At 37.5% G+C, this 25,557-nt stretch overlaps 1 protein-coding gene across 1 annotated transcript in view; it reads right to left on the bottom strand.

Moving 5' to 3' along the window:
• Window positions 1–4,151: 4,151 nt before the first annotated feature.
• The window catches only part of LOC140171275 (uncharacterized), a 30,491-nt gene continuing 9,085 nt past the window's right edge, over window positions 4,152–25,557 (bottom strand). Inside the window, exons 3-8 of the mRNA XM_072194505.1 lie at window positions 17,350–17,606; window positions 15,539–15,597; window positions 15,001–15,151; window positions 13,331–13,816; window positions 12,304–12,377; window positions 4,152–9,425 (exon numbers count right to left, since the gene is read on the bottom strand). Of these exons, the coding sequence (XP_072050606.1) occupies window positions 9,131–9,425; window positions 12,304–12,377; window positions 13,331–13,816; window positions 15,001–15,151; window positions 15,539–15,597; window positions 17,350–17,606 (1,322 nt within the window). The 3' untranslated portion in view covers window positions 4,152–9,130. The remainder of the gene's footprint in view (window positions 9,426–12,303; window positions 12,378–13,330; window positions 13,817–15,000; window positions 15,152–15,538; window positions 15,598–17,349; window positions 17,607–25,557) is intronic.

Below are 25,557 nucleotides of genomic sequence, written 5' to 3'. Positions count from 1 at the left end.
CATGTAATTTCGCTAATTTGTCTCGTACCAGTGCTGCTTACTTCCCGTATTGGGGGTATCTCTAATTCTGTGGGATGTAGTATAGTAGGGGTGAAAATAGTGATTCCGTGACCAAATCACAGGAAATATGATTTGAAAGTGATTTTTTTGCTGAACCATGAAATGGTATCAGCCTATAGGAGTGAATGTTACTTACTAGCTTAGCTTACTAGCTTACTAACTGACTAACCATTTGGTCTGAAATGGACATATCTCTAAATGCCACAAAGGTATGACTCCATGAGTGGTGTCATATGAAAGAGGAAAACATAAAGAATATAATAAAAATATTTCCAAACATCGAAGGTCATCCAGGGGTCACAGGGGTCAAAAAAGGTCATTTTAACCGAAAATGGTCCGATTGAGCTTAAATTTAAATGCAATGATCCTCATGACATTCTAAACACTTAAAAAATATTTTAAAATTCATTTAAGGTCATAAAGGGGTCAAAGGTCAAGTTTTTCAAAATGCTCCAATTGAGCTGAAATTTATATGCAATGATCCTTATGACATTCTAAACATTTTAAAAACATTTTAAGATTCATTTAAGTTCATTAAGGGGTCATAAAGGGGTCAAAGGTCAAGTTTGCCAAAATGCTCCGATTGAGCTGAAATTTAAACGCAATGATCCTTATGACATTCTCAACATGTTGAAACTATTTTAAAATTCATTGAAGGTCATTAAGGGGCAATAAAAGGGGTCAAAGGTCAAGTTTTCAAAATGCTTCAATTCAGCTGAAATTTAAATGCAATAATCCTTATGACATTCTTAACATGTTTTAAATATTTTAAAATTCATTTAAGGTCATTAAGGGGGTCATACAGAGGTCAAAAGTCAAGTTTTCAAAATGCCAAACAGTCTTATTAAAATTAGTACTATCCTGCACAGTATTGCTGCTTGATCAGATCGTCACAGTCATCCGCCTAACTTACCTCGTGCCCTTGCAAAGGGCACAGTTGCTCTAGTTTATTTTATATTCTTTACTTTTCCTCTTTCATTAACACCACTCGGGCGTACCTTCAGTAGCATTTCGAGATTATGTCCATTACAGACTCAGGGTGACAGTGGTATAGGCCTACCACAATATACTGCCGAAGCCACATGGTTCAGCTATGGTGCGGTTATCGCTCTAGTTTGTACTTTGAAGCATGTAAAAAATATAAAATGGTCAAATAGTGGGAAACTCCAGATAGAAGGCGCTTTTCAAAATAGCCACCAAAATGCCTAAAATGGTAAAAAATTGCCACAAATTGTGTAATTTAGATATCATAATGCTAAAAATATGTATACATACAAATACATGACACGCTATATAATTTAATATTTTGATGTTTTTTTTTCTTCCTGTTTGTATGCATGTTTTATGAATAAAAGTTCTGTGAATTGGCTGGTTTTTCTCGCGCATTTCCGTACAATTTTTTTCCGTGCAAATCACTTGTCCCTGAATATAAGCAAAGAAACGTCCTGTACCAGGCTTTTTTTGCATAATAATCGGCATTATTATGTTCTCAGAATCTTCCTTCCTATACTTTGTACAGAGTTGAAGAGTCCAATATAATCAACACTTGGACTCAAATGTGTTGAATAGGCTCACTTTTTCCCAAAAAATTTTGTTTTCTACAATTTTTTGACCAATACTCATTTTTGACCAAAATCACATTTTTTACCAAAAATCGGTGTTTTTGAACAAAAATCACATTTTGACCAAAAAATCCCCAAAAGTCATGTTTTGACCAAGAAAAGATTCTGAAAACATAATAATGATAAAATTGATGGTTTTTCACCCAATACAAAATTTATTGGTCTCGCTATGAGTTTTAAAATATTTGTCTCGTCCAATATTTTAAAACTCATAGCTCAACCAATAAATTTGTGTATTGGGTTGAAACCATCCAATTTTATATCCATATTGTTTTAAAAAGATAACAAATGGAATTTTACATTAATGTTCCATTTGCAATTACAAGTAAGAAGTGAGAAAGAAACACCACATTTGCAAAAATGTTTCAAAAAGATTTATTTCTGAATGAAATTCACATAAAAACCTGTGCACAGTTGTTCATGGAACAAGTAATTTCTACTTAATTCTGAGTAAATTGATGTATCCAGCTATGATTGTGATGGCAGGACATCATATTGACTAAGATTCCCCAAAGTGATCATGACATTTTTAATTTGATTGATTATTTATATAGCATAATTTTTAATTGCCAAAGTTTTCCATGGTTCAACTTTTAAAAAAACATAAAAAGAAGAAATTTTTTTAGCAAACATGATAGAAATTTTTTTTTTGGTAATAAAATTAAATATTTGAAGAAAACTCTCACTATTTTTAATTGATCTACTCTTAAAAATCTACATGAAACACATGTATTGGGAACAGAAAAACCCTGTTCTACGGGTGGACGAACTTGCCAAGTAGGCCTATGGTTCTTTGGCCGAGATTGTTTTAAATTTCGTTTTCTGGAAGAAGCTCCCCAAATGCCTTCAGAAAAAATTGGGGGGCATAATTATTATGAAAAATTTTCTGAACATTTTTCAAAACAATTCTGTCAAAATCAACAGCTGTTTTATTTTTATACAGCTAAAACATATCCCCCAAATGTAAAATCGGAGTTGGTTGGGCCCGTAGAACTGGCTCTTTTTTCATCGCCTTAAGCATCATTTGTGATGCGATCAAGCAAAATCAGTCGGAACTCTGAAATATCAAATTTTCAGTTTCTTATAGGATAATAAAAAGCATTTACAAAGCTGCATTTTGCAGCAAACCCCATTGAAAGTAAACAACCAGTTCCAAAGATATGAGCAATTAAAGAGTTTCCAAAACAACGGGAAACAAAAGGGAAAATATCCTTTCTTTGGCTATATCTCAAAATCAATATTTCAGAGTTCCGACTGATTTTGCTTGATCGCATCACATTTGACAAATTCTTTTATATATCAACAATTGTTGTCCACAATATGTGAGACAGGACCACATGGACAGTATCTAGTACAACGTTTTTAAGGGTTTTCCACAACGCACAGTTTTTTCACTCTCCATTGTGATCTTTGGCTAGCATAGTCTTAAGTGGCAAGTTTTCTGTGTCACGGAAAAAACGGACAAATTCACAGAATTTAAGAAAAAACAGAATTTCGCGGAAAACGTGTTTTTCCTTGAGAAAAATGAAAATGAAGAAAAAATAATGCAAATAAAGTCCGTCTTCAAAGATATCAGGCTTAAAACAACTAAAAAGATAAAACAAGTAACTTCTTTTTACCCCGATTTCTAGTGGAATTTAGTATTTAAAACCACATACGGAAAATCATGGAATTCGGTGTTTTAAATCACGAAAAACTTGCCACTTTAGCATAGCCTAGGCTATTCCAGTTGAAAATGGAAAACATTACCTTAATCTTCCATACAGGAGGATGAATTTCAAACGGGTTACCTGAATGGGCGACTGACACCAACTGTGTGTGGGAGATTAAGGTCAGGTCTTCCATATGTATATTTCAACTGCTTTGTTGTAGCATCATATCAGAGAAGATGATAAAAGAGGAGGTCGCTCGCTGCCCACATCAAATAAATAATGTGTGCATCCGCCTATTGATGGAAATAATGATCTAATCCGATTGATCAACTAATAGGATAAGTGGCTTTGCAAATCACGACTGTCTAGCTCTAAACAGCGCATGCCCGGATATCAATTTGTTACGTCAGTTGACCGCGAAATATAATTTCTGTATTGTTTGGCATGACCGACTGCTAAGGTTGACCCGAGATCCCTGTGAAAAAGACCCTCATTTTGGATCCAAATAGCATTTTTGGACACGTTTGGACATAAAACGGGAGTATATGGAGAAACTGACACGAGTTTGAATGACTGATTACAGTAGTTTTAAGTTTCCGTAAACTGCCGCAAATATTCAAATGCTTATCATTTAAATTTCTTTTCCTTTGACCGTATATTAATTTTACTGGAAAATTAATTATGCTTGACTTTCCATAACTTAACAAAACTTTTGATTTTTTAAATAGGAGTTGCGATATATATGATGCTTTTTCACTCGTTTAAAAATCATGGTCACCCTGGTTAGTATTATTTTAAAAAAAAAAAAAAAAAGCATGATTTGACTGCGAAATTGGGAATTTAACGATGTACTTCCGTGTGTGGAATATTTTCTCCACTAAGAGAACTACCGAATCAGTCGAGCGTGTGTCGGATGAACAGATTACCACAAAGGAAGTTTCAAGTGGAATTTTAAGTACCCCAAACAAAGAAAAGTGAATGGAGGTTAACTGTGGGTAATCGGATTATATGTTCGAGCGATCTCCTCTTTTCTCATCTTCTCTGATCATATTTTGCCACAGCGGAACAGCAAAATGTAAAAGTAAAATGACAAACAAATTGCACAGGATAAAGCTAACAAAAATAGTTACAATCTACTTAAGAAACTATATAACACGTCCATCTATTGCAATTAGCATTGGGGTGATTCCCGGCACTTGAATACCAGTGGCAGTGGTATTGGTATCTGCAGCTCAATGCCATTGGTATCGGTGATCTCTGCTACCATACTTTCATCCAAATTCAGGGATTTTCTAGGCAAATCAGTTCAAGCAAAATTTATTACAAATTGAAGCAGTAGGTGATGAAGATTTTGCAGTTTTTGAAGTGCAAATTTTGCATTATTTCTGCAATGTTTTTGCAACTCTTTGTTACTTGGCATTTATATTATATTGGAAAGTATTAGGGTATCAAAAGAACTTTTCAGTATCAAATCTGTTGTCAATGTCCCAAAAGTGAGTATCCCCCATTGACCCCAACCTTAAAAGAGTATTTTGTGATCTTAGCATCCTAATTTTATGACATCTTTAATAGATATCCACGTAAAAAGCTAATAACCAAAATATCAGTTATTCTGATTCCGATTTTGCGTTTGCAAGTTATGCATGATTATGTGTATTAAACTGCTCCATAGGCCACTATGTTGAATTACATTCTGGGATACCAGAACGTAATTCAAATTTGGCGATATTAATCTGCAAGAAATTTTTTGTACATAAACATTATGTAGCCAAAGGTTTCCAGAGGTATAAAAATCTCAACTTTTTTTGAAAAAAGTGGGGGGATGAGGCTGTGGATCACAAAATGCCCTTTTAATATAGTAACAGCAATCTTATTTCACAATATAACCAGGCTCACTGTGTTATCAGTGGCCTGTTTTTAACTGCATTTCAGCTGGAAGGAAGGGAATTCATACAGCTGCAATAAGGAACATGTATCATTTGGGTACAACATGGTATGCATATTGCATACTATATATATGCCAGATATATTCAGAAACTGCACTTGCTCAGTTTGGGTGTTCAAGCAATGTGTTGCACTGATAAGCACAATCCCAGCAAAGGTTTGCATGCATATGCCCTTATTTAATGTATTTATGTGCATAATAAGTTGTTTACAAACATACATCTTGTATTCTCTGGCACCTGACTCGTTTTCATCGGCATTTGGCAGCTGTGATGTCAACCCGCCCTCACGTATAGTGGAAATTTCAATTGAATGAACACAGCCTGACATAGCGGGATGATTTTTGGCGTACACTGCGCAATGTACGCCAGCATGTGCGACTGTGTGTGAGTAACACAGAAGCAAATCAAACCATGCCAACGCACTCCTAATTGGTTAGTACTGTATCCAAGGTCGTGCATTCGTGTTGTAGTATGAAATATGCCAAAATAGGATAGAGGTTGGATCGAGTACAGCTGTTGCAAGCTGTGCTCATTCAATTGAAATTCCCACTATAATGTCTTCCAATAATGAAGGGTTACATAAATTGTGCAGGACTAATATATACATGCATGCGCAAAGGTGGGACCCCATGGGGGCCACTCAAGCCCAATGTGTTGTCATCCCAGAGCAGAAATTCACAGGACACAGTATCACCCAACATATAGTGGACCATATGTTTAGAGTCTCAATTTCAGGCTCCTTTGCTAAAAAGGGTAATGGCACAAATTGACCTGCAAGGATTTCAATAATGTGACAATATCAAAATATTTTTCCTGGCTATTTCACTTAAAATTTCACACACAGACCCAAAAAACTTCATCCAAAACAGTGGTGTATGAAAAAGGACATAAATGTATTTAGCTGGGACCACTAATTGGTTCAATTAGTTCTCACACCAGGAAATCCCAAACATTGACAGTTGATGTATCCATAGTGTGGAGATCAATGATACCCTTTCGCCACAGAATATAACATTATGTCAGCAATGCTGTTTTAACACTATGACGTTATTGACATCACTATAACATTTTACAAACTTTCACATACAACCACAATACAACCAATGACTTTGTCATTTTGACGTGAATACAACCAAATTGCCACCAATTTTGTCCACTAGACTGCTTCCTGTTAGCAGTTACATAATCCGGACACACTAAACGAGGGTTTGTGGTCAACATGGTCAAACATTTCACACTTGATGATAAACCAGCACAAAGCTATTAGAAGAGAAAATTTCTTGTCATTTTTCATAAACTCTTTAGTTTAGGCATGAGGGGGGCCTGCTCGAGGATGACGACATATGATAGTGAGAGTGGCCCACCTGGGGATGAAACAGCCCATGGTATACACTGCAAAAATACAGGCCTAACATTTGGATAAAACGTACAGATCTCATTTTGTCTACCTGTCCAATAGGCAGGTACTTTTTGAAAATTTACCCACCAACAGCAAAGTTGCATGCCACTACAACATTAGATGGGTATAAGTCCCAAGGGGTTAACTTGTACCCGGTTAACCAAGCAAGTTCCAGGAGTTCTGAGGATAATCCCATATGAGACCAGAAACAGGACAAATGATACCCCTATCTGCAACCACTCAGTTCAGATAGATATCGCATTAAACCTCACATAATTACATATATGTGATGCGATCAAGCAAAATGAGTCTGATGTCGATCAAAATCAAAATTCAGTTTTCAATCTCATTATATGAGACATTCTCAGAGCTTTATTTTGCTGAAAACCCCATCATAATTAGACCTACGGTTCCAGAGATATGGCCATTTTAGTGTTGCTCAGACCAATAAAATAGAAAAGTTGAATATTATTGATTATATCTCAAAATCAATATTCCCAACGTCCGACTCATTTTGCTTGATTGCATCACATATGTGACGTGATCAAGCAAAATCAGTCGAAGTCGGAAATATTGATTTTCAGATACAGCCAAACACAAGAAATAATTTCTTTTAAATTTGTTCTCTTTTGTTTTGGAAACATTTTATCTGTTAATATGTTTGGAACTAAATGTTCAATTTCTATGGGTTTTCTGCAAAATGTACCCTTGCAAATGCCTTATACAATCATCAAGTAGAAAACTGAAAATTTAATATGACGTGACTTCAGACTGATTTTGCTTGATCACACCACATATGTGACCATACACAACAAATCCAGTGTAAATTTGCACTTTTGAGTATCATAAGTTATTAAACATTTGAAATCTCCATAAAACAAGCTTTAAAATGATAAATCACTTGTTATAACTGCTTGGGAAATAAGTGCTCAAAAATCCATTATGTTCTTGAAATTCCTTTGCTTTCTGTAATACTTATTATTAGTCCATATCTCTAAACAAGCACTGGCGACTTCAACTGGGTTCGTGGTGGATGGTCACATATATGGTTATCCTTTGTGAGACCATGATCTATAGATAACCCTTTTGGTGACTCTTAATAAAATATAGACCATAATTCCAACTCTGGAGATAGAGGATGCCGGTAATCCAACACTTTTTGGCTTTTTTGAGACAGTATATGAGACATCTGGCGTCATTTTGTGATTTTGATACTTATACCTGCAACCAAGTGCAAAATTCCCTGGGACACATGCTCATATTTTGCCCATGGGGTTAAATAAAACCATCCATGTGAAGTTCAGTAGTTCACCATATGATATATTAAATGTTGGAGCAAACAAGTAGAACAATTCAAAGTTTAGGCATTTGGTATACAACACTGCATAAAGGGAGCAGGGTGGGTCATTGAACTGTGAACATGTAAGTGTCCCAGCAATTTTGCCCTTGATTGTAGTATTACAAGTTCCGGGACCACAGCTGATCTCACTTTTTGGGAACAAACTTGGTTACCCGACCAGTATAATGTTATACACCTGGTGTAAGTCAGCAAAGTGATGCATCCAATATATTTGGTCATCTACATGAATATATAATTTGGTTCACCGCAAGTTTGGCAGTGACGTACGTGCATATTTTGCTCGCCAGAGTATTGAATCGCAAGAGTAAAGATAAATGTGTTGAGTGTTCACGCACACGTACAGGGGTAGCAACCACGAAAAAGTATTGATGTCACTACCAAATTTGAGGTGAACCAAATTATAGTGTACAGTCAACAAAATAAATAAGGTAGCAGTTCATAAATCATTACCTTATGGCCAAAGTGAGGGTCGATTTCGAAAATCAAGGTGGCCATAATGACCGCAAGGCTTTTATTTGAGATACTATTATAACAGCAAATATGGGCTATTCCAGAAACTTAGTACACACCCGGTATAGAGGAGTGAATTTTCAATAAAATGTCTGTATTTCCGGCTGTGCTTCCTGAAAACGACTGGAATTCCAGTTGCCAATGTTACTGGAAAAAGCGTGGAAATGCAATAAAATGTATGGAACTAGAACAGATAGAAGGTACAGATTCGAAAGTTGCACCATATTGGTCTGTGCACATGACCAACAACTTTTATATTCAACATGCTCAATCATGGTCAGTGCCACAGACAATGAGGCTTGCTACAATAAACAATGACCATGTTTACAAAAATGAAAACTCATGACATGTATGATGTGTACAAACCAACAGGGTTGCAACTTACATTTGCAATTTGTACCTTCCATCAGTTTTAGTTCATAACTTGGTTATTTCTGTGTCATTTGCCGTCTCTGATATCTCAAAACAGTAAAAAAAACCATCCTTGTGGTCAATATGGTCACCTTGATTTTTTAACCGACCCTCACCTTGGCTTAAGTTCTAAGACTGTATCAGCAGCTTCTATCAGTATCACACCAAGGCTAAATGGTAATATTACTAAACCTATCAGCAAAATCTGCCAAACTCGGCATAGGTCCATCATCAAAGTCACCTGAACCATCAACCTTAGCTGGTTCCCCATCATCTACTGTCACACTTGATGAGGCTGATTCAGTAACGGAGCTTCCTTCTGACTGGTTCCGGGTTCTTGGTTTCTTAGGTCTCATTGTGTATGGTTTGACGGATAGAGGCGTATCATATTTTACTTTGCCATTCAGACTCTGGATTGCTCTCTCTGCATCTGTCATTTTGAGAAGGACTATTGCAGAGTAACATCTGAAACAAGAACAGGATGAGAAAGTGTTTACAGCTGATACACAGAGAAGTAATTCATTGCTAGAGCACCAGCGCAGTCACCTTCGGAGCCTTATTTCACCCTTATACAGATGAGCACTCCATTATAATGCCTCTTTGAAGGTGTCTCGGGAAGTATTTCTTGAGCTGCATATCTCCTTGTCTTGGATAGGCATCAAACAATTCTCTAAGGTCTCTGGACTTAGGAAATATGCAAATGAAGTAGCCATTATTTAAAATCATGCACTGTGATTTGTTGAATCGCATCACGTGGAAGAACTTTAATTAACAATAAAGTGGCCAAGGCAACAAACTTTATATTCTTTTTGCTTAATAGCGCACAGCACCGCATGATGCAGTATATTAGGACTGTTACACATACTACGCAAAGTATTAGGCTTGGTTATATGTTCAATATTTCCGTAATACACACTGTCACTTACGTGTAAATATGTTTACGTTTAAATAATGGGCTCGCCTGTGCCTCAGCCATTATTTATCATTTCCTTACATCATCCTATGACTGCTGCATGAGTGAGGTGGAGAGTAATTATGGGTAAATCACTGGTATTTTACATCGGTAATTACCTGATGATTTACCAAATTTTATTTTACTTTTCCAAAAAATAGGTAAAATAAGTGTTTCTAGACTTAAATTATCAAATTTCAGTATTTGCGTATAAAATTCTAAATTTTATATTTAATTTGTTATAGTATTTTGAGTTCTAACTGATTGTTGACACTGCTTCAAAATCACTCCTTCCCATCACTCAATGGTAGTTGATAGTACACAATTTTGAATATTATGTTGCTATTCCTTACATCATCCTATGACTGCTGCATTTTTTTTTTAAATTCCAAATGTAGGCACTACTGATACTGATTTATATTAAATTTCAAGTTGTTAATGCAGGTAAATGGGCTAAATTGATAGAAAGTATTTTATTCTTTTGAAAATTTCTACTAGCATACCAAATTAAATTAAATATGCAGCAGACCTCTGTAGCCTATTATGCAAATTAAGGAAACTTGAGAAGCTTTAAAAAATAACATATCTGGTATCATGCAGGTCATTGCACAATTTAGAACTTTGTATGTAGTTATAGGTCTTAAAATGCACTAAAACCTAGTTTGTATAGGTGTGTTTAGGTGGTAGCCTACTTTTGAAAGTATAATTACTTTCGACCCAGTAATTAAATTACACTACTTGCAAGTGTGCGTCCACACTGGACTTATTTGTAAGCCAACTCACAAGTAAATTATGCCATAATTATACACAGTCACATAGGATTGGATCATCCATCCTATTATGGTCAACATAACTTGAGGTCATGCATGCTTACATGCGAGTTATTTGCACATCTTGTTCACATGGGCCTTACTTTTGAAAGTAGCTTTTTACATGCAAGTAACTTGCATGTAGCTACTTAATTGGCATTACTGTTGTTTACTTTCAAATGTAGTTACTGATGACTGTAGTTGCGACCATTGAACAAGCCTTACGTTGATAAGTAAAAGTATTACATATTACATTTTCAATTTAAGACCTCTTAAAGGAAGTGTCCGGCAATCACAACATTAGGTCTTATATGTTAGAAAAATAATTATCAAGCACGAATCACATGGTTTTATTTCAATCAAACTCATATTAACCATAAAACTAATAAAACAGCCGTCTCTCAACGCGATATTCAAAATTCCAGCGCGAAATGTTCTAGAGCAGTGCGTCATGGTTATTTGTGCTCATTTGTCGACAGGCTTCATTGAACTATGTGGGGCGTCACTGCTCTAGACAATTTCGGCGCGGGAATTTTGAATATCGCGTGTTGAGAGATTGCTGTTTTTATTCATTTTTATGATTAATATGAGTTTGTTTGAAATAAAACTATGTGATTCGTGCTTGATAATTATTTTTCTAACATTTAAGGCTTAATGTTGTGATTACCGGACACTTCCTTTAATGTCTTGAAAATTTTCCTTTGGTGTCTCTTATCTTACCAAATTTTATGGTAAATTTATTACGATATTTTACCGAAAAATACCTGGTAAATTACCAGAGGTTTATTTTACTTACCGATTTAGAACACTGCTATGAACCAAGCATTATACTAATAGTAAGTGCATTATATCATGCAGGGTGAATGTTATTGGTTAAAATTTGGTCATTATAGCTTGCTTCAAGCAATTGAATTTCATATGTATACATTAGGCCTACTCTGCTTTAGGATAATCCACTGTGATATATCCCCCTCTAGCCCCATGTGTCAGGCTACTTTGCAGCAATTTTTTTATTTGTCAAACTTTTTCTTAAGTTGGGCTCCCCCGCTGTCTGCTCCAGATCTGGCACTGCCTTACAGTGTAGTCCTACAGGGGGTTTTCTTACTGTATAGTCATACGGGGACAGGAATTTAAAAGTAGTCCTACATACAGGAATCTTATTTTTACTCTCCAGACCTCAACATGCACAATTTTTGACTTCATGTAAACTTACCGACCATCAAACCAAAACTCTATGCATTTACAATTTAGAAAGATGGGTGATCTTCTAGTATGTTGAATTTTAAATTGGCACAAATTGCTGGTCAGCTTTGGCCGGCTCAATCAATTGATATCACAATGTGGATTGATAATGAGATAGCACGATGGTCCAAATCTATGGCACCTTAACACTTAGCCCAATGCCCACAGCCCCTCTCTTGAAACTAACAAACATTGAGGATAATCAGTGTAACAGCCATGCACGCGACAACCCTAACAATATGAGGCCATTTTGTGTCCTCAAAGTTTCTGTGGGCATTAACTACAGACCTCTTCATTCTAATATCCCTGATGCAATACATGTAGATATATATCTACTTACGTGTGCCTGCCTTTTGGGTATAGAAAGGTAATTGTCTCAGGGTGGTATGGCTCCATAAAGGACCGCACATCCTTCTGTATTATAAAATCAAGAAAATATAAATATTTACTTGTACATTTGATGGTGTTTAAATGCCTGAAATTAAACAAATGGTTAAATTGTACAATGATATATTACAGCAATCACTCTTTCTTTTTTACCACTGTATCATACATGTTTGTATGTGTTGTGACTGCTATTACAGTCAACTCTTCAATACAAAATTGGGGGTGCTAGTATGATTATAGGGAAGGGAATTTTGCGATGAAATTTATATACCGGGGTATTTGCATGGATTGAGGAAACTTGCGACACCCGCAGGGTCAGAATTTCGGCATGAATCAGAGAATCGATTCTCATAAAGATTCTCGTAAACAGATTTGGCGTATCAAATGATTCCCACAAACTTATTCTGCAAGAATCAAGATTGACCCGGCGGCTCCCATCTGATGACCCCTGTACTCTATGCAAAATTTGTAAGTTTTTCTGCACTACATAGTACAAGCTAAAATTTTGCAATTTTTTCCCTGGGTAAACAAAATATTTATGCTGTCAGGTGTTGAAAGGCAGCTAACATGAAAGAAAGCTTACAATCTGTTTATTCATAAAAATATGATTATGCTTAGCAAAAAATATATAATTAACAATAAATTCAAAAGAATCTAGTGCGATTAGAACAACAATTCATCACAAATCAATATGTCATCACAAAAATCACCTCGAAATACAAGAAACCACTTTCAAATTTTTATTCTGTGATTTGGCCACAGAATAACTATTTTCACCCCTACTATTTGATCAGTTTCTTAAAAAATGACACTTCACCCCTACTATTTGATTACTTTTTCAAAAAAAAAATCACACAATTTACATATGAAGTGATGCATTTACAATTTACATGCATATGACAGTAAATTATCCAATGTTTGAAAAATTGCATTATTTCATATCAAGTATTGAATATTTAGTCAAAATATTGCCAACCTACCTCCAGTAAACTGTTAGCAATACTGCTCACTTTAATGCTGCACATGTCATCATCACACTTCCTCTGGTGTCTTGAACTATTTGCCCTTTGACCTTCCTTTGACCCTCCTTTAGAGTTTGAATATTTTGCATCATGGTTTTGATGGGAGTTAGTGCTACTTCGAGAAGTGCTATTTGGCATTGGCTGATGCTGAAAGTTGTGTCTCTTATTTTGTGTGTGTTCAGATGTCCCATCCTTTACCATGTTCACAGGTGTATAGGTATTTTGCACTTTCCCATGATGCATTGGGACATGATCATTATTTGGTCCTTGCATTCTGTTCAAGAGTGCTGAATTTAATTCAGTTATCTTCTCCTCTAGTGATGGTATTTTATTTCCTGACAGTTGTTGATGCTGTTGCTGTTCTTGCTGCTGTGGCAACCATTGCTGTTGCTGATGGTTGTGTTGCTGTTGTTGCTGCTGTGGTCTAGTTGATACATTCACATTCTTTAAGTGAAACAAATTATTACAGAAATATTCAGTGATGTAGAGCTTAAAGGGTGATCAACAACCTCATGCCTACTTTTGCTCCTTCAAAATGGAGATTTGGTATCAGCGGAAAGCCAATATTTTTCTCAATGATCATGTGGAAATTTAAGTTCTACAAGTTAAAAATTCCATATTAGGCTCTGTGTCTTCTTAAAAATGCCAATACTTCTTCTTGACAGCTGTAAAGAATTTTTTTCTATGTCCCTGAAATGAACAGTTACCCGTTTGTCATAATGCCAAGCGCAATCCACACATGAAGAGTCAGTTTCATCACATGACTTTTGCTTCAGGGAACTGGTTGTTATATTGACAGTTGGTAACATGCGTCATATAGTATAGCGAGTTATTACCACCCTTTTCAGCAAAAATGTTGGTAAAATAGGACCGATTTGTGTAAGGACTTTGTATCCTAATGCAGTGGTGTAGCTAGTATTTTTGCAAATCCACCAAAAGGAGGGGTGTAGGTGTGGGTGGTACATGTGCAAAGCCCCCCTCCTAATCGACAAAAAGTGCCCTAGCCAATGATGACCTAATCACAAATGTTCCTAAGGCAATAGAAACAAATTAGTTCGATCTTTTGATCGACCATCGATGCTTGGTCGATCCTTATTATTTATGAAATCAATTAATTTACTATTGTTATTTGTGATAAAATAATAATTTGTGCCTGTAGGGATATTGTCCAATATATATTTAACATTAATTCTGATTAATTAGTTGATAGTTCATTAATAACAAGCATCGAAGCAGCATCGACGGTCGATCCAAAGATCGAACATATTTGTTTCTGGTGCCTAACATATCAACATATAATGTACTTAAATCAGCCTCACAGGCTCCCATTTCCCACTTATTCCAGACAAAATTTACATGGATGAAGAGTTTAGATGCAAAACACATTTAACACAATTAAGTATCCCATAAAGTGTTTATCTACAAGCTGTAAAAAACTGACAGCTCGTACTGAGCGCAAAGATATCCTGTTGTATTTGTTGCATAATATAAATCCCATGCACAGAAGTAATAATTTCAATGCAGATAGCGGTGAACACTAATATCGTAATTGGTGGTTATGGCTTTTTGCATCTGACCTCTTCATATGATGGTTTTAGCTTTGTCCATCACTGACAATTTTGTCTCACCTGGGATGAAATTTTGGTGGCACTTTGTCCATCGTGTTTCTTCTCTTTTGCTGGATCAACTTTAAGCTTGAATCCTCCCAACACAAATCCATTAAACTCGTCTATTACAGTCTCCGCATGGTGTACATTTTCAAAGCGGAAGAAGAGCAGACTGTGAAAGAGTATACATTTTGAAACTTTTATGAAAACACAAGAATAGGACATTTAGATTAGATTATAAACATTTTTTTTCAGCCTAATCTCTTTTATTTTAAACCCCACCCCCATGGCATCTACTGCCTTTCCTACAGTGCCCCTGATTGGTTAATTACGTGATATTATTATCTGAGTAACCAATCAAAATAGAGCTATTAGATCTCTTAGTAATTATAAGCTTACAACTCTTCAGCCCTGCTGCCTATTTTAACCATATCTCTGATTGGCTCAATGCATGATATAGCCCTCTTTTTAATTCTTAAAAGGCCAAATCAATCGGTATTTCCAATGGGGTGAAATTAAGTCAACACCATCAAGCTATAATATATTATAGTACACTTACTTTCCATAAGAACTTTTTCCAGCTATAGGTCCAATATTACGAAAAAGTAATTCCACGTTCTGCAAAAGATTGGAGGCAAAATTATACAAACAAATTAGATTAAAGTACATTTAAGGCACCTTTGCACTATGTTTGCCTGACAAGAGGTAGAAGGTTGAATTATGGTATGCAACTATATCTGCAGTAGGCAAATTAATAATAATAAATAATAATAGAGGGTTCTTATAGTAGGCGCACAATCTTCAAAAGAACTCAAGGCGCCCAAACAATAAAGACAAACAAGTTACACATGAATCGGAAAAGCACAAAGAAAAGATGAGTTTTAAGTTGCTTTTTGAACTGAGTAAGCGAATGTGTGTTACGGAGGCTGTTTGGGCGAATTTCAAACAGCGAACAGCGAAATGAAAGGAGCGTTCACCAGCCGATTTGATATTAACACGGGGAGATTTCAATAATCTTTCAGTGGAAGATCGAAGTGATCGAGCTGGTTTGTATGTGCCGAAAAGCAAGAACAGCTAACTTGTACTGAATTTGAAATTCTAAAGGCAGCCAGTGAAGCTCATATATGATATGGGGTGATATGCTCATACATGTACTTCCTTTTCTTCATTAATAAAGGGCACAAATTATGACACAATGCCTTTAAATACCCTAACTAAAATCCATAATCCACAGTCTTTTGATAGCAATGGTTGAGTAAACATTCTCTGAACAGTAGATAAAAAGACAGCTTTGCACTACAGACCTTGGGTTCAGGCCACGCACACATACTGTTCTGTTACTCCCGAACGTAATTATCACAAATGCAGGCGTAATAATACTTATTCATTATTCATTATACGCCTCTTGTAAAGTGGAATGCGAATGTGGAAAATTTTAATTTTAATAACAGATGCTAAGGAAACAAACAGGTATGCCTAGTATTAATCATGATTTAAGAATGTTTATGTTTTTATGGACTTTCCCTGTTTGCCAATGTTGCATGACAGCGAAAATGGTGACTGCGGAGTGAAAGAATTGGATGCTACAGCGTGTGTGATATATAGATCGAGAAAGTCACGATGAAAATGCTAAAGAAACACAACAAGAATGTCTGGGAAATTGACAAAGATGTAAAGAATATAAATATATCCCGAAAGTACCTTGGTAAATTTTTGTTAGGATGTTAAACTTTTCGACCTTTCTTAGCCAAAGTTTTTGTTTACTTTTTGTTGATACATGCAAAGCTCTTGTCGACAGTCGGCAAAAGTGCCTTTGTCAACAATTTTTTTGACAAAGCCTTGTTGATACCGACACTAAAATGTTAATTTACATCTTTATCAACTCTTCTGATAATATTTCTCAAGTAATAACCACATCTTAGGCAATGTAACACACTACAGAAAATAGATCAAATTTGATGTCACAAAATGTTCTGAATTGGACCCCTGAAAACAGGAATCACCCACATTCATATCACCCTGTTGGACGTCCAAAGGTCCCATTAACAACATATAATATTATGGTAATTATTATAATTTATTTACTTGATATGACCGCACATTCCATTCCAGTGTAGAAATATGTAGCAAGCAGCCTCACATGATGCAAAGGGGCAGTGAAAAGAATTAAACCAGCCATCTATACATGTATATTGGCATCAACACTTGTAAAATGTTTCACTGACCTGGTAACTATTTTTGTGATAAAAAATGTGAAATTTCCCTTTTTCCAAAGAATAGATTTCACTATAATAAGATATGAACATTACAGAAAACTAAAAAAGATGAAATCAAAAACATAATATACTGGAAGTGCATCATTATATATACCTTTGCCGTTTCAGATGGAGCTCCTCCTACATGTACTGCAACGCTGTACAAGCCCTGCATATTGCTCACAAGTCCTGGGTATTTGTTAGATTCAGGTCGGTCTGTATTGCCACTACTCGGCTGTTTGTCTTGATGATACTGTCTCCTGTCTGTCTGAGGGCGCTTGTCTTGATTATACCCAGTTGTTTTACTTCTGCCATCTTGACCGCCATTTTTGTTCTTGTTCTTATTCCTCTTTCTTCTATCTTTTTTCTCATCTGCAAGAAAAAATAGGAGTCGGTTAACTTCATAAATATCAAGATAGGAATGACTGACTAAATTTATAGTAAAATGAGTGAATGAATAAATGAATGAATAAATGAATGAATGAACGAACTAATGAAGGAATTTGTAATTTATGTAAAAATTACACAATTTGGCAACAAGGTTATATTTAATCAAATTGGAATGGTACAAACAGACATCTTTGCATCAAATAAAAACCAGTATCTGCTCACTGCTGGTTACTATTCAAAGTTTGTTTCCTTTATATGAATCCCACATGGAAGTTCTACCAACCTATAGCAATAATGTGTGATTTTCATACAGAATAAGATTCCTATTTAAATGTTATATTAGTTTTCACTGATCATACTGTCCCCTTTTAATTTCGAGCCAAAGAAATGAGGTAAAACAAAGAAAATTGATATCTCATTCCAGTGCCTACAATGCGTGTATTAACTTGCTGATGGTATAACATGTACTATTGCACGGAGCATCACACAGCACATATCAAAACAGACCACATATTTGTGAGATGGGAGAAATGAGAAATGAACAAGAAAATGGTACAAAGAACATGAACAGGTGAAAATGATGTCAACAAACAAAGCAAAAGTCATATTGCAAATTCAAGGTATCCTCTTGTATCATTTATTGATCCTTGATGTGTTTTGTGTCCTCGTCCGTTGGATTCACCATTACCCACTTTTTCACATTGCAAACATTTTCATCAACTCTTCCTATACCTTGTACAGGAGCCAAGCGTTGTTGCGCCCTTGGGCAAGGCGCTTTGCCTCGCTTGCCTCACCCCACCCAGGTGTAATGGGAAGCTGTTAGGGGTAGTCACAGTCGTTGTACTGATGTACCCTGCGCCAATTGTAGGCTGCAAACGTGGTTCCGACATATTCTAATAACGGCGGAATAAATGTAAAGCGCTTTGAGGCTGTTTACGGCATAAAGCGCTATATAAATATCTACATTTATTTATTTAATCGGTGATGAATCCACACTTTTCCTGAGCGTATACGCGGACGCAAGTTAAAGCGTACGTGTAAAATTTGTTATACCTAGAACTTTGCATGTGTAAACGCACTCTGTTGACTTCTGTATTTTTGGAGGGAACAGCTAAACATTGCCGCTTATTCTTTAGTTTTATTGCCGATATCAACAGAGATATCACCTATCTTCTTGTAAAGTTGAGTGGCAATGACTAATGGACAGTAATGAAATCACCATGTGAATTAGTCAATCTTTAGCTTGTTTTCGGTGTTGAAAGGGATTCAATAATGTTTCACCATTGTTCAGCACCGTTTAACAAATCGGAATCGACGCTGCGTCTGCATGGATTACTTCGCTCGGGCAGCTTTAGCTGCCCTCGTGAAGTAAACCACACAGACAACAAGGACGCATCGTTGTTAAGCGGTGATGAACAATGGTGAAACATGATTGAATCCCTAAATCGCCTAGTATGCATGCGCATATCATTGGACAAGTCAATGCATGAGTAAACATGCTTATCTATGAGCTAAATCAGGACTATCACACTACAGTCAACATTATTGGGTAAATTTTCTCGGAAAAAATTGGACACGAGACAACCATGGACGCAGACATGTTAGCATTACAGAATGTGACCCCGAGCACAGCATGTGGTCTACAATTCAAATGACCAAGACTTGAATAGCGAGGTCACCATCAGGGGTCAGGGATCAGGATCGAGGTTACACTCACATAGATACGCATTGGTCACATGTCCAGAAAATTTTCCTAAGAATATGTACCTATTAATGTTGACTATAATGAATGACAAAGATAACTAGAAGGCTATATATTTGTACACAAATACGGCTATACCCGCATGTTATCGGTGTACCCAAACTTACAGTCCTTATTTGCTGAGGACTTAAAATAAAGAAATTGTAAAAAGTCGCCCAATTGAGCAGAAAATGTGTAAAAAGTGAAAGTCCAAGTCACAAGCTGTAATTGAAAGTAGGTTGCACTGTCGTAGCACTTAAAATAAAGAAATTGTAAAAAGTCCCCTCCCAGGGGAGTCGTCTCTCTTACTCTCCATAGGTTGCTGTTGTCAGTATCTCTTACTCACAGTGAGGCTATGCAATATGATTAGGGGGAAACTATTCCAGAGGGAGTATGTAAATTAAATGGAACAGCCATTTCAGAGGGAGTATGTAAATTATACGGAACAGCCTTTTTTGGGACCATTTCAGAGGGATTATGTAAATTAAATGGAACAGCCAATGGGTATGTAATTTAACTGGAACAGCCTTAACGCTTCACGCTGGTATTTCCAATTATGATATAATACGATATATCTGTTTAGTCTTACGTGTGTGGGGTGGAGGGGTGTGTGGGTGTTAGTAACAATATAATTCTCAGGTGCTATCTGTGTACATATTCTGAGCCCGGAAGCTGCTTTCTGTGATGAGAAACGGCCCGCCCTTTGTTTTAACATTTGGGGCCCTGTGGCCCATAATATTTGACTTATGAGGCCCATGTACATAATTATGTTGAAGTATAATTCTCTAGTGCTATCAGTAGACTCAAGCTGGCCACTGTAGCTACTTTATTTACTGAGTAACGGCCGGCCCTATGTTTTAGCGCACAGGGCCCTGGGGCCAATATTATGTGATATATGGGGGCTCATATGTACATATAACAATGTAATTCTCAGGTGCAATCTGTGTACAAACTCTGAGCCATAAATCTGCTTTATATGATGAGAAACAGCCAGCCCTTTGTTTTAACATTTGGGGCCCTGGGGCCCAATATATATGACTTGTGGGGCTCATGTACATATGTTAAAGTATGATTCGCAAGTGCTATCAGTAGACTCAAGCTGGGCATTGGAGCTGTTTTATTTACTGAGTAACGGCCGCCCTATGTTTTAGCGCTTGGGGCCCTGGGGCCCATATTATGTGACATATGGGGTTATATATACATATGACAATATAATACTAAAAGACCTATCTGTGTACCAAATCTGAACCCTGTAGCTACCTTATTTGCTGAGAAACGGCCGGCCCTTTGTTTTAACATTAGGGCCCCTGGGGCCCCCAGCCTTGTACATCTGGGGCCAAAAATGGGCAAAAGGCACATCTACAACTTAGGGCCCATACATATGCCACATATGAGCCCTAGTAGCTTTAGATCTAGCCTTGTCAATCTGTTGCCCCTTATTTTTTAACATTTGGGGCCCTGGGGCCCATAAAATATAACATATGGGGCTCATGTATACTTGTTTTTATAGAGTACCCCTAGGGCTATCAGTGTACCAACACACGGCCCTGAGGCTGCTTCATCTGATAAGAAACGGCCTTGTTTGTGTTTTTACATTTGGGGCCCCTGGGGCCCGTGGCCTTTGACCTCTGGGGCCGAGATGGGCAAAAGGCAGATCTACGGGGTAGGGCCCATAAGTGTACCACATATGGGCCCTGGGGCCCTTGTAGTTTTAGCGCTAGCCTTGACAGAATGAGCGTGTTTGATAGGAGAAGGAGGAGGAAAAGGAGGAGGAGAAGGAGAACTAGAAGGCTATATATTTGTACACAAATACGGCTATACCCGCATGTTATCGGTGTACCCAAACTTACAGTCCTTATTTGCTGAGGACTTAAAATAAAGAAATTGTATGTGTAAAAAGTGAAAGTCAAAGTCACAAGCTTTAATTGAATATAGGCTGCACTGTCGTAGCACTTAAAATAAAGAAATTGTAAAAAGTCCCCTCCCAGGGGAGTCGTCTCTCTTACTCTCCATAGGTTGCTGTTGTCAGTCTCTCTTACTCACGGTGAGGCTATGCAATATGATTCAGGGGAAACTATTCCAGAGGGAGTATGTAAATTAAATGGAACAGCCATTTCAGAGGGAGTATGTAAATTAAACGGAACAGCCTTTTTTGGGATCATTTCAGAGGGAGTATGTAAATTAAATGGAACAGCCAATGGGTATGTAATTTAACTGGAACAGCCTTAACGCTTCACGCTGGTATTTCCAATTATGATATAATCCGATCTGTCTGTTTAGTCCTACGTGTGTGGGGTGGATGGGTGTGTGGGTGTTAGTAACAATATAATTCTCAGGTGCTATTTATTTACAAATTCTGAGCCCGGAAGCTGCTTTCTTTGATAAGAAACGGTCCGCCCTTTGTTTTAACATTTGGGGCCCATAATATTTGACTTATGAGGCCCATGTACATAATTATGTTGAAGTATAACTCTTTAGTGCTATCAGCAGACTCAAGCTGGCCATTGTAGCTACTTTATTTACAGAGTAACGACCGGCCCTATGTTTTAGCGTTTGGGGCCCTGGGGTCAATATTTTGTGATATATGGGGCTCATATGTACACATAACAATGTAATTCTCAGGTGCAATCTGTGTACAAACTCTGAGCCATAAAGCTGGTTTATATGATGAGAAACGGCCGGCCCTTTGTTTTAACATTTGGGGCCCTGGGGCCCAATATATATGACTTATGGGGCTCATGTACATATATGTTAAAGTATGATTCTCAAGTGATATCAGTAGACTCAAGCTGGACATTGTAGCTGCTTTATTTACTGAGTAACTGCCGCCCCTATGTTTTACCGTTTGGGGCCCTGACGCCAATATTATGTGACATATGGAGGTTATATATACATATGACAATATAATACTAAAGACATATCTGTGTACCAAATCTGAACCCTGTAGCTACTTTATTTGCTGAGAAACGGCCGGCCCTTTGTTTTAACATTTGGGCCCCTGGGGCCCCCAGCATTGTACATCTGGGGCTAAAATGGGCAAAAGGCACATCTACAACTTAGGGCCCATACATATGCCACATATGAGCCCTAGTGATCTTGTACTCTTAGAGCTAGGCTTGTCAATCTGTTGCACCATATTTTAACATTTGGGCCCCTGGGGCCCATAATATATAACATATGGGGCGCTTGTATATTTGTAAATATAGAGCACCCCTAGGGCTATCAGTGTACCAACTCAGGGCTCTGAGGCTGCTTCATTCGATGAGAAATGGCGTGCTTTGTATTTTCACATTTGGACCCCTGGGGCCCGTGACCTTTGACCTCTAGGGCCAAGATGGGCAAAAGGCACTTCTACGGGGTAGGGCCCATAAGTGTACCACATATGGGTCCTTGGGCCCTTGTAGTTTTAGCGCTAGCCTTGACAGAATGATGTGTTTGATAGGAGGAGAAGGAGATGGAGAAGGAGAAGGAGAACTAGATGGCACAGTTGTGTTTGACCAAACACGAATATCTATGCCTGTGATTTCCCCCTAACCCCCGCCCCCTTAACACACCATGACGCCCTTAACCCATCCTGACACCCCATAATATGTTTAATGCTAAAAGGGCTATCAGTATACCAACACAAGGCATTGTAGCTGCTTTATTTACCGAGTAACAGCAGGCCCTTTGTTTTAGCGTTTGGGGCCCTGGGGCCCATATTATGTGACATATGGGGCTTTTATATTCATATAACAATATAATGCTAAAGACCTATTAGTGTTTCAAATCTGAGCATTGCAGCTACTTTATTTGCTGAGAAACGGCCGGCCCTTTGTTTTAACATTTGGCCCTATTGGGCCCCTAGCCCTAAACATCTGGAGCTAAAATGGGCAAAACTCACATCGACAAGTTAGGGCCCATAGGTGTACCACATATGAGCCCCAGTGCCCCTGTAGTTTTTGAGCTAGCCATGTCAATCTGTTGCTCCTTATTTTAACATTTGGGGCCCTGGGGCCCATAACTTAAGATATATTGGGCTCATTTATACTTGTAAATATAGAGTACCTCTAGTGCTATCAGTGTACCTACTCAGGGCCCTGAGGCTGTTTTATTTGATGAGAAATGGCATGATTGGTATTTTTACATTTGGGCCCCTGGGGCCTGTGACCTTTCACCTATAGGGCCAAGATGGGCCAAAGGCACACCTACGGGGTATGGTCAATCTTTGTGCCAAATATGAGCCCCAGGGCCCTTGTAGTTTTGGAGATAGACCTGTCAATATGAATGGTCAGGAAAAGGAGAAGAAGAAGGAGAAGAAGGAGACTAGACTAGATGGCACAGTTGTGTTTGACCAAACACGAATATCTATGCCTGTGATTCCCCCCCTAACCCCCCCCCTTAACACACCATGACGCCCTTAACCCATCCTGACACCCCATAATATGTTTAATGCTAAAAGGGCTATCAGTATACCAACACAAGGCATTGTAGCTGCTTTATTTACCGAGTAACAGCAGGCCCTTTGTTTTAGCGTTTGGGGCACTGGGGCCCATATTATGTGACATATGGGGCTTTTATATTCATATAACAATATAATGCTAAAGACCTATTAGTGTTTCAAATCTGAGCATTGCAGCTACTTTATTTGCTGAGAAACGGTCGGCCCTTTGTTTTAACATTTGGCCCTATTGGGCCCCTAGCCCTAAACATCTGGAGCTAAAATGGGCAAAACTCACATCGACAAGTTAGGGCCCATAGGTGTACCACATATGAGCCCCAGTACCCCTGTAGTTTTTGAGCTAGCCATGTCAATCTGTTGCTCCTTATTTTAACATTTGGGGCCCTGGGGCCCATAACTTAAGATATATTGGGCTCATTTATACTTGTAAATATAGAGTACCTCTAGTGCTATCAGTGTACCTACTCAGGGCCCTGAGGCTGTTTTATTTGATGAGAAATGGCATGATTGGTATTTTTACATTTGGGCCCTGGGGCCCGTGACCTTTGACCTATAGGGCCAAGATGGGCCAAAGGCACACCTACGGGGTATGGTCAATCTTTGTGCCAAATATGAGCCCCAGGGCCCTTGTAGTTTTGGAGATAGACCTGTCAATATGAATGGTCAGGAAAAGGAGAAGAAGAAGGAGAAGAAGGAGAAGACTAAAGAGCATAAGCAGAATATCTATGCCCTGTTGCACAGGCATAGATAATGGCACAGTTGTGTTTGACCAAACACGAATATCTATGCCTGTGTTTCCCACCCTAACCCCCTTAACCCACCATGACACTCTTAATCCATCATGACACCCCATGTTCTAAAAGGGCTATCAGTATACCAACAAAAAAATTGAAATAAATAAATTAATTAAAAATCAAATAATACCCCTTTAATTGCATTTGCTGTGTAAACGCTTGAGGGCCCTCCTCCTTATATAATGCAACAAACATGTTCCATACAAAAAAAAAATCAAAAAAAAAATCAAAAAATCTGAATACCCCTTTAATCCCAAAACGGAGTGTCCCTTTAATGGCTGTTCCATCACCCTAACACCCACTGACACCCCATATTCTAAAAGGGCTATCAGTATACCAAAAAAAAAAAATTAAAATTAATTAATTAATTAAAAATCAAATAATAACCCTTTAATTGCATTTGCTGTGTAAACGCTTGAGGGCGCTCCTCCTTAAATAATGCAACAAACACGTTCCATACAAAAAAATCAAAAAAAAAAATCCAAAAATCTGAATACCCCTTTAATCACAAAACGGAGTGTCCCTTTAATGGCTGTTCCATCACCCTAACACCCACTGACACCCCATATTCTAAAAGGGCTATCAGTATACCAACAAAAAAATTAAAATTAATTAATTAATTAAAAATCAAATAATAGCCCTTTAATTGCATTTGCTGAGTAAACGCTTGAGGGCACTCCTCAATAAATAATGCAACAAACATGTTCCATACAAAAAAAAAATCAAAAAAAAAAATCAAAAAATCTGAATACCCTTTAATCCCAAAACGGAGTGTCCTTTAATGGCTGTTCCATCACCCTACACTGAAAACCTATCTGTGTACCAAATCTGAGCCCTGTAGCTACTTTATTTGCTGAGAAACGGCCGGCCCTTTGTTTTAACATTTGGGCCTCTGGGCCCCTAGCCTTAAAAATCTGGGGCCATAATTGGTAAAATGCATATCTACAAGTTCGGGCC

This window comes from Amphiura filiformis, chromosome 15 (assembly GCF_039555335.1).
Source record: "Amphiura filiformis chromosome 15, Afil_fr2py, whole genome shotgun sequence".
Taxonomy (NCBI): domain Eukaryota; kingdom Metazoa; phylum Echinodermata; class Ophiuroidea; order Amphilepidida; family Amphiuridae; genus Amphiura; species Amphiura filiformis.
The sequence above is the reverse complement of the archived record's forward strand: the minus strand, read 5'-3'. Positions and strand labels throughout refer to the sequence as shown.